This window comes from Rutilus rutilus (assembly GCF_951802725.1).
Source record: "Rutilus rutilus genome assembly, chromosome: 17".
NCBI lineage: Eukaryota > Metazoa > Chordata > Actinopteri > Cypriniformes > Leuciscidae > Rutilus > Rutilus rutilus.
Window position 1 is genome coordinate 7,387,894 of NC_140230.1, and position 11,050 is coordinate 7,398,943.

Here is an 11,050-nt window from a genome sequence, read left to right on the forward strand (position 1 = left end):
CAGCGGTTTTAATAGTTTTCGCGGATCCCTGTGGACCGGTATTGTTTTGAAAACGCTGTCGTCTGTAAGCGAATAGCGCAAAGGAATATCTTTTCCGTTTTTTAGTACATCGTTGTTGTGTAAACGTACCTTTAATGTGCCTGTGACACAGCTCTTAGATTTCATATCTTTAAGTATTTCCTCTGTAAAGCCTTAAAGTAAACATTAAACTGCATTCACAACATATTTAACTCTTTCCCCACCAGCATTTTTGAAAAAAGGTTGCAATTTTTTATCATTTTCATAAAGGTTCCATGGCCGCAGAATATTTTGTTGTATAAATATCTGAACATGCAGTATATCAAAAGAAAGAACAGAGCTTTTATGCATTCTTATTCAAGCTTTATGCATTCTTTTTTTAATCAACATTTGAATATGGGTGAGTTTAATAAAAACAAGGAACATTTTGAGCAAAAAGCTCAGAAAATCACGTTTTTATGTCAAAGACTACGTCTGGATCAGATTCAGGACGATTGATTTATATGCTATTTAATGTTGATGATCACGTTTACATATTTTACATTATTATACATATTACCTATATCACTTGTTTCTGCTTCTTCTTCACATGCCTTTTGATCGGGAGATTCAGAACTCTTTCCCAAGATGTGTCATAGCGCCCCCTACCGTATAACACTGGAAACACAGAAAGCCGTAAATTCCCATCAATGGCAGGGAAGTGTAGTCTCATAAATGTTGGAAAATTCCATCGGGGGGAAGACTTAAATTACATAATGTAACATAAAATGAATATACAGTAAGGAGGGATTTTTATCATTAGAAACTGACTGGAAAAGTGGAAATTGCATACCCAGATTGAGTTGTATGGATTACTTTTACACAACTTTCATGTCTTTTTTTGTGCTTGAAAGTTTTGAGTTCTGCACAAGAAAGCAGAAAGAGTTTTGAACAACATGAGGATGGGTAAATTATGACATAATGTGTGGGTTCCTTTTACAAGACCAGAAACATGTACAGTAAATTTTGTTTTGATGTAGACTTTAAGCTTTTTTAATTTTATTTCTCTCAAGTAAGTAATAATGTTAATCAGTTTAAATTCTGTGTTATCCACAGTACAGCGTTGGGGTTGGGTGTCCAAATGTAGATTTATGGCTTCAGTTTATGGCTGACATCACTCACAATTAGCCTGTTATTGTAGACTGGCGACACTTCAGAAAGACTTTCAGTGTGGAGTTTCCAAGGCACGGCACTCGTCTCAACCCAGACTGCCATTTCCAATGACCCTCCTAATTGGCATCCCATGTGCCACCATTAAAGTCAACTATTGTACCCTTTTGTATAAAGCCGTCAGCTTGAAATCATTGAGGCCTATTCGCCTAGTCCTCGGGCCTTTAAACTTACAGTTAGGACATTTTATGACAAACTCAGACTGTCATCAAAGCCCTTCCAACCTCTTGTGGTGATCTGCCAACCTGGTCTTAGCTACTCAAAGGGAATTTATACATGGGCTTTACAGGACAAGTAAGGAGAGGCAGAGTTAACTAATGACTCTGCACCACCGCTAATCACATCCAGCTGGGGACAGTGTGATAGTCTACACCATTACACTGCCAAAACATATTTCAACAGTAGACCAAGTACATTTTCAATGACAGTAAGATTTGATCTGCCTCCATTTAAAGACTGACGATCACACAGAGGTTAAAAGTCATAAGGAAATGAACTAACAGAGATTATTTTAGAGTGAAAAATCAGATCATACTCTGAGCAAGTAGTTTCATCATTCAAAGCTTGTTAAAACTTTTTTTCACAATAATTGTTGTACTTAGATTTAAATCATTCACACCAGTCATGATGTAGTACTGTTAATGCTATGAATCTCCATTTGACATAATGTTGTGACTTGGGCCAGTGCGAACCATGGGATCAAGGTTGTCCATTAGACACTTTTTTACTCACAAATACATCTGTGGTTGAAAAACTGATTATCAAATCTAATTCTACCTCTTGTACACTCGATCCTATTCCAACATATCTTCTAAAAACTCTTTTGCCTTCACTTATTCATCCTATTACTCACATTATTAACAGATCTCTTGCCACTGCCTATGTCCCGCTTAATCTGAAAGTAGCGGCCATCACTCCAATTCTCAAGAAGTCCGGCCTCGACAATGCCATTCAGAACAACTATAGACCAATACTATGCTACTTGAGAAGGTAGTTGCGGCACAACTGCAGTCACACTTAGAGAGACATAATCTATTTGAACCACTACAATCTGGTTTCCGTCCATATCACAGCACAGAAACAGCTCTTTTAAAAGTGCTAAATGATCTCCTTCTGGCTTCTGATTCTGGTGCACATAGTATCCTGGTTCTTCTTGACCTCAGTGCAGCATTTGACACTGTGTGCCACTCTACACTTCTTTCTCGACTGTCTTCAATAGGTATCACTGGTGCGGGCGGCTCTTCGGTGGTTGACTTCATATCTATCGGATAGACAGCAATTTGTTAGGATAGGTGAGAATCGATCCCGTACTGTCACTATTTCTCATAGTGTACCTCAAGGTTCTGTACTTGGTCCTCTTCTATTTCTCATTTATTTGCTGCCACTAGGCCAGATCATCAGACGGCATGGTCTCAACTTTCATAGTTACGCTGATGATATTCAAATTTATTTCACGATTAACCCCAACTCAGCTTGTCCTCTCGCTTCTGTTATCTCCTGCCTTCAGGAACTTAAAACATGGATGTCTGATAACTTCTTACAGCTTAATGCTGGGAAAACTGAAATCCTGTTAATTGGCCCCAAATCAAAGAGTTTACCCGGACATGACATTTTTATTGATATTGATGATGTTCAGATTAGGCCTTCAAAAACTGTGCGGAATCTGGGAGTTTTGTTTGACCCCACGTTATGCTTTCATTCACACATCAGTCAGACTGTTAAATCATGCTTCTTTCACCTGTGGAATATTGTTCGTATACGCCCCTCTCTTAACTTTGGAGATGCTGAAACTGTTATTCATGCTTTCATAACTTCCAGATTGGACTACTGTAACTCCTTATACAGCGGCCTACCCACCAAAGCAATACATCGCCTTCAAATGGTACAAAACTCTGCTGCTCGAGCACTTACATATAATAAAAAATCTGCACATATTACCCCTATCCTTCATCAACTTCACTGGCTTCCTGTGGTCAATCGCATCCAGTTTAAACTATTAGTCTTAGTTTATAAAGCCTGTCACGGTCCCGCACCTCTATACCTCGCTGAGTTAGTGCAACCATACCTTCCTGCCCGGACTCTTAGATCTAGCAACGAAAATTTGCTTGTCGTCCCCAGGTTTAAACTATCTACTGTGGGTGGTAGGGCTTTTAGTGTTGTAGGCCCTAAGCTATGGAATAAACTTCCCCCTAATCTTCGTGCCATCGACAACCTCCAGATCTTCAAATCAAAACTCATATATTTACCATGCTCAATAAATAATCTTCAATTCTATTTTTCTGTCTACCACTCTCACCTGTATTTTATTTTACATACTTTGCCGAAATTTATATGTTGCTAAAAAGGCTTATATGTTTGTTATCTTTGACTTCAACGTGAGCAAATATGGCAAATAGATTGCAAATTGATAGACGTCCTTGGGCTTTAACCCATCCAGACAGCCAGAGCTTAGTCAAAATCAATGAAAATGATTGATGCAAGGTTTGTAGTAAACTGCATGCATATAGATTTATGGTGTGTTCGAACACTTGCCATGTTTGTTTCAATTAAAATGATCCCTGGTCCGATTGCTCTGTTAGTGTAGTTAATTTGAGTAAGTGTGAACGCTGCCATTCGAACCATGTCACACACCAAACAAGCGGACCGAGACCCACTGAAAAGATGGGTCTTGGTTTGCTTTCAAACAAACTCTGGTGTGGTTTGACTGAAATATGAACACAACAATGTGAGTTCATGTACTATAACGCAGTTTTGGCCATTATAGTTTTGGAGGGCCAAAATCATTGACCGAGGGCTTCGCCAATGACGCGTTTTGACTGTTTCAGGGTCTATTTCATGGACACATTGATAACAGGTAAACACGTCAGCTGTGTGGATGCACTTCACCATGACCAAATATTATGCAGGAGTAGCAATATGTAAAATTTGTTTGGCTGAAATATCAAGAGGTGGCTCGTTGCCGAAAAACGTTTTTATAAAAGTTTAATTCAAAATCAATAATTTAACGACATTCAGATACGGAAGTATTGTGTGTTTTGTTAAAACATCAATGCAAAACTGAGTATTTGTGGAATCTTGAAGAGCTCCTTGTAATTTTTCAGTGTTGCTGTGGACCTCCTTGCCAAAACAAACTATGTACAAATAAAACGTCTTCATGTATTAATGCTTATGTGACGACAATATGTGTTTGTTTCCACTGAGGACGAGTATAGATCCTCAAAATGACTAATAAAAGGAGGCTCTGTTCTCTGGTAAAACCTCCCCTGACCCAAATTTATGTGTTATTGAGTCACTGGTTTTAGGGGATTTGAATACTGTGATTTAAGACGGGCTCTATTGATGGGACAGGGCAGTCTATGTCAGTCCAGTCAGGATAAAGTCATGAGAACTGCGGCACAGTCGCTTTGCTCTTCCGGCGTCCACTGGGAGCCGAATCTTGTGCGGCCTGGGAGCCAAAATAACAAAAGCACTTTGAGGTTTCTCTGCACACCAAACATTAATCCACAGAGAAAACAAGCAGATGGGATGATGGGTAGACTAGTCTGATGAATACAGCAGTTTTGCACTCAAAGGCCAACATGATTCAATGCATTGATGATGACACAAACATTTTTGGCATGAACAGTAGAGCGATGACTGAGGTTGTGGGTCTTATTCTCTCCAAGGAGAAAATAAATTCTTTCTGGTCTATTTTCATCACCATCATTATCAATTTGAACGGCATATCATAAATCAGTTGGGGTTAGTATTCATTTTCCACATTTCAGAGGGAATAGAATAGAGAAACCCTAATATAGTTTTTGTTTTTTATGCAAAGATAAATTCGTAAGACTTGATTTGCTATCTGAAAATGACTCCTTCCACCATTATATAATCAATCAGCTCTGAAACAGGATAACCCACTCACCATCCCCGCGCATGTAGACAGGGCCACATATGAGTTGACCTTTGACCTCAGCACCCCCTGGTAGAAGCAGAGGTCGTCTTGTGGAAACGTCTGCAGGCTCTTGGTGCCGCTCCTGCCCAGGGTTTGTACAGTGAAGCTGGGTGCCATAAGGTCATGTGACGGCTGCAGGTCCAGGTGGAAGTCCTGCCCTAATCCATGGAACCTAAAGTGAACAGCGGGGTCGTGACCTTGACCATCCGTGGAGCGTTTCCTTCGGTGCTGGTGGGCCACGGCATGGGAAATGTAACGTCCTTGATGGTCCACCTCATATGGGGCCACAATCTCATATTCTACATAGGAAGGATGTTAGGTTATTACATGCTAGAGGTCAATGCATTATTTCTGTTCAGGCATGAAAAAGATTAATCTGAAAAAGTGTCACTTATACACCACTAGTTTCCTGAACACTTTTTGTCTTTCATTGTTCAGCAAACAGACAGTCCCACTCTGTTGTAATTTTGGTTTTGATGAGCATTTATTCTAACCATTTTCCAAAATAGAAGCATATTTATATGTGATGTTAAATGCAAATAAGAATAATGCATTGCTAGTTTTATTGTTTATTTTGAAAGAGTACAACCCACACTATACATTGTACGATTAATTCAATGTGTTACTTGCCATTTCTTTGAAATTCATTTTACAATTTACTAGCTATTTCTGAGTGAACATTTTTTCTACACCATTTTTTTTTCTTTGCATAATGACATACTTTGAAGTGCTAAGTGGGTGATGTTCAGGTATTTTCTTTTTCTTTTCTGAACAAAAGTAAACTAGAAGAATGACATCCATGTAGCGTCTCATCTTTTTTTAAACTTTCACTAATGCTGCAAATTCGCATATTACACTGAAAAAATAAAATAAAAATGGTGTAGTAGAAACAATGTTCACAAACTGCTAGTAAATTTCACAAACTGTTCCAAAGAAACGGCAAGTAACGCATTGAATTGAACAAAGACTGAAGTATTTTCTTGTAAATCCTTTGTGCAAATGAGTCAAAGCTGCTTAAGTTGGGAAGGACAAAACTAATTAATAATGAAAAATAATACAAATACAAAAACAAACAAAAAACACCTTTTTTAAGTCTAATTTTAAGATTAATATTTTGGTTTGCCAGATAAAGTATAAATGTCTGGCAGCAGTTTCTATAGTGCAAATACAGATCTTAGAAAGGACTAAGAACATTTAAAAGCCATTTATCATTTAATGATTCACATCAGGGAAAAAAGAAAGAAATTATTGTATCTATACAAATGCAAGCAAATGTGATTTATAGGAAGAACACGTCAAGATGCTGCTCATGGGGCGAAGGTCAGAAGTCGTGCTTTAATGTTGTGTGATTCTGACCTCTACACACACTCACGCTCCTCTCATCCTCGCGGTGGTCTGGTGGCTCGAGTTATAAATGCTTTTACAGACATGAGCAGACAGATTTATGATCTCTGACCGTAGAGACACACACTGATGACACACACTCCTAACGCTCCGCTGTGATATGGAGACACACGCACTCATCGTCTCTCATTCTCTTTCTCTCACACAAACTTGCACGCACACTCACACACACACACACACACACACACACACACACGCTATTATATCTGGCTACTCCAGTCTCTAAGCTCATGCCAAACAGTGCAGAGACTCTTCACAGGATAAAGGCAGTAAGTGCACACAGAGACTGTTTGTAAAGCTTGGCTGATTGATGGAGAGCTTCTTCAAGTGTCTGTCTTTGTTCATTGTTCACTAAGTCCCAGTGCATGCCAATCTTTATGCCACACACCCCCACTTTCTCTCTGTGTGTGTGCACGCACAAAATTGTCCACAGAATCGACACACAAAACTCACTTTCGGGGACATCTGGGGACACCCTTGTTTGGAATTTTTATGTATTTATATATGAAATAAGCATGTTTTTATTTTCAATTCAAGAGGTTTTCTTTTAGGAGAAGTCTGTATCCAAACCCTTGGATTATTATATATATTTATATAAAAACTGCTATTGTGCTATTGTTTTTAGTATATCCTTAATTACAAAACAAATTAAATGTAGGTGCATGTGTGTCAGGTTCTGTCAGCGCCAGATGTCACCACAAGAACATTCAAACCTGACTTCGCCTATACAGTACATTATTTTTGTATTAAGTTATATTTTTAATATGGCCTTGTCATCTCAACACAACAGTTTATTACTTTTATTATAGAGTGCATTTGTCTCAGATCAATTAGGATATCTAGCGCCCCCTGGCGACGACATCCCATCTAGTCATTTTCCTTCAAAACCATGTTTCTTTCTTTTAATTTTAAACGAAAGTCTCATAAAAGTCTAAATTAATGATGTAATATTAATAAATTGCTCACACACCCCATGAAATGAAACAATAATAATAATGCGACTGACAGCTGTCAATCACATCGGACAGGTTTGCTCTCACCTGTGTTGTGAGGTAAACGCAGTGTTTCCAGCAGATGTTTATGCTTTACACGAGAACCAGCATGAAGGGTTGCAGATGCACAGGAAGTTCTCTACATGGATGATAAACAGTGAACATGCATCATTTGCATTGCAATTAAACGCAATCACTTTGAAGAAACAGGCGCGTGTTTGCTCACCTGGTGGCATCCGAGTATGAAAAACAGAAAGAAGAGCACAGAACAGATTGATGCGGTATAATTCCTCAATGATGGCACAGGGCGCAGGCAAGCCATGTCTCCTGCAGACTCTTATCCAAAATCTGCAGCGAACAGCCTCTGCGCCTCTCCAAATGCGCGCTCTCCGCTGAAACACTGCACGCTCTTGTGCACTTAAAATCTATACAGCATCAGTGAAGTTCCTTCGAATCAAACGCGATCCCGAATCCATGATCAGTATCCTGCCAGAGTATTTCCAGATCCAACAGCATTTTGGAGAGGTTTATATTCTTCCTGCGCATTAGTGGCGTGTGATTGAGGATAAGTGTGTCATTCTTAATGCAGATGTTCTCCGCTCAGTGCGCTTTGCGTGAATGTCTGGAGCGACTCGAACGCCGGTGTGATTCACACGCGCTTCCAAACAGCCAATCGCAGCTCGCACCTGTGCGCAAGAGCCCCTGGTCCCTGATGAGAGGAGGGTCGAAACATCTACACTGTAAAAAAAGTAAACCCACGAAAAGTAATTTATGCCCTACATTTTTAATCAAATTAAAGGTGGTGCAAAGCTTGCAGTCACTACTAATTCAAAATTGGATATTCTTTTTTTTTTTTTTTTTTTATGTAATATTTCGATTTATCCGTGCACATTATCAGAATAATTATTATTTAAAAGTTAATGTTTTTCTTTTACAATCTTTAACCAAAGTAGCCAATCGCCCCCTCCCATTTGCAACACAATCTAGACCCGTATACCCGTTTACTGGCATGACAGAGGGCAGGACAACCTGTCAGATAGCAAACCAAAACCATTCAATCAATTCCCCATGGACAAAATCAAATCTCATCCTACATTTTTTATCTTGTTCCAGAAGCCGTTTCAGGGCTATATGTCACAATAGGAAAGAAAAGACTATTGCAACTTCCATAATGACACTTTCTGATGATACATATAGCGCCAATGTTTATTATTTGTATAGATTTATCATTCTAAGATTACTGCTGGAGTCAAATAGGCTACGTAGAGGCTACACACTTAAAAATAAATATTCCAAAAGTGTGTTTTTTTTTCTTTCTTTTTTTTCTTCAGTGATGCCATATTAGAGAACCATTTTTAGTTCCCCAAAGAACCTTTCAGTAAACAATTTTTAAAAGAACCTTTTTTCCCCCTGACATTAAAAAAAAAAAAAAAAAAAAAAAAAAACCTTTTGACCTTTTGTGCATTAAAAAAGTTCCATATGTATAATGTAGAATTCAGAAACGCTTGTTATTAGCGACACCGGTGGCATTTAAGTGACCTGCAGCCAACAACTTATTGCTCATACTTGCACTCGTGCACACGTAACATACAAGACTAAATGTGATTCAATGCCCTGACATACTCATGGCAGTTCTTTTTCGCTCTTCGCTTAGAAGTAAGAAGAATTTGGAAATACTTGCAGCGATATACTGTTAGTGGAAATGCAGACGCCGTCCACACTGCTGAGAGTGATGTTTAGATGAATATAAATACATGCTGCACACTTTCCCCTAGCTCAATAAAAATAGAAAACTCCTGTAAAGAAAGCATCTACTGAGCAATTTTTTATTTATTTGTGCTGCAATTTCAATGTAAAAACTGTTACAGTATTTCAGATGTACAATGAAAATCCAGCATTTCAATTAGATAAAGATATAGCCTGAAAAAGTGTGTAATATGCATATGTGCAGAATATGTTTATGTATTCTGCTGGATTATGCTCTGTGGATGGTGGTGATGATTGGGCATTGATTGATCTCAGTCTGACCCTGCTGTAATTTTTCATGCTTCCTTAAATTGTTCATTTTCGCCTAGGACATTTTGAGTTCTGAAAATCACAGTATAGTTTTATAATACATCAAGAACTCAGGGAAAATTTGATTCCTCATGAAATCAAAGCATATTAGTGCACGTTTATTTAAAGTCCATACAAGTTGGGTTTTTAACCGGATTCAGTTTTGACATTCAGCTTAATGTTTAATTAGGGCACATATAGAGATACTTTTTTCTTTACACAATAGTTTTAGACAAATAGATATTAGAGATATCTAGATATTAATTAATATACTGTAGAAATTAAGCACTTTATAGTTACTTAGTTCAGCCACTACAGCATGTGGACGACAATCATTATATTCCCATGATGCCAGGGTGCTGCATGCAATATAACATAACCAGAAACAGAATATATTTTCCTATACAGTAAGACCTCCCAAATGTAGACAGCACACTTTACAGCCATTTTTTGTTTGCCATATCTCGCTGTCTCACATAATAAAAAAGGGAGAGAAAAAAAATACACTTGGTTCTGAAACTGCTCCTTGTGTTTCAAAAGTTTCCTCAGCACACTATGATTTCTTGACGCTGTTCATGTCCTGTAGAATAATGGCCACTGCAGGCAGTAAACAATCTGTGTCTTGAGTCTGAGATTGCTGTGAAATACTATGGTTGCATTCTTTTTCTTACATATACAGTCAATGGCCATATATAATGTGTGTTTTCTATATGCTACGCTGCATGCATTTTCCGACATGAAGAAACATGCCTTGGTTGTCATAAAAACAATGTAATCAACAGAAAGTTGATCAAATACATATATGGAACACTGATCACACAATATAAGATAATATTATAATATTTCTCAGATTAGTTATATATGTATATGTTACTGATACATTTTGGCAGGACTCAGTGTTATTTTATGGTGAATGGATATATTTTTAGTCTGACAGAGGGAGAAAAAAATAAGTATAGAAGACATTCTGAGGACATGCACCTAGTGAAAACCATAATGTGCATTATTTTTTTACATTGTGTGAGTCCCAAAAACTATTGTATGCTATTTGCTGATTTCCTTCAAAATATACTTATTTCATATAGCATATAGTGGTTTGCACATACAAGCAGATTTTCATAAAAAAGTACATTTACATATTTATACGGTCACAGGATCAGCTACACATACAGCCACACCGTCAACACCAGATCACCCAGCTCTGCCCTTCCAATCACTATCACCCGATGCACCTGCATCCAATCCTAAGTTGCACTATATCTGCAGTCACCATCCTCACTCCCATTGTCTGATCTGATCGCTATCGTTCACTTCCAGTCTTCAGTCTCCAGTACCAGTCATCTGTCTTCGGCCACACTCCTTCAGCTCGTCTGAGTCCAGTTCAGTCATCTGTCTTCGGCCACACTCCTTCAGCTCGTCTGAGTCCAGTTCAGCC

At 38.3% G+C, this 11,050-nt stretch overlaps 1 protein-coding gene across 1 annotated transcript in view; it reads right to left on the reverse strand.

Annotated features, from left to right (window-relative positions):
* Window positions 1–7,987, reverse strand: part of adamts16 (ADAM metallopeptidase with thrombospondin type 1 motif, 16) — an 87,069-nt gene extending 79,082 nt beyond the window's left edge. Inside the window, exons 1-3 of the mRNA XM_084384784.1 lie at window positions 7,787–7,987; window positions 7,609–7,699; window positions 5,135–5,463 (exon numbers count right to left, since the gene is read on the reverse strand). Coding sequence (XP_084240910.1) covers window positions 5,135–5,463; window positions 7,609–7,699; window positions 7,787–7,882 — 516 coding nt within the window. The 5' untranslated portion in view covers window positions 7,883–7,987. The remainder of the gene's footprint in view (window positions 1–5,134; window positions 5,464–7,608; window positions 7,700–7,786) is intronic.
* Window positions 7,988–11,050: the final 3,063 nt, after the last annotated feature.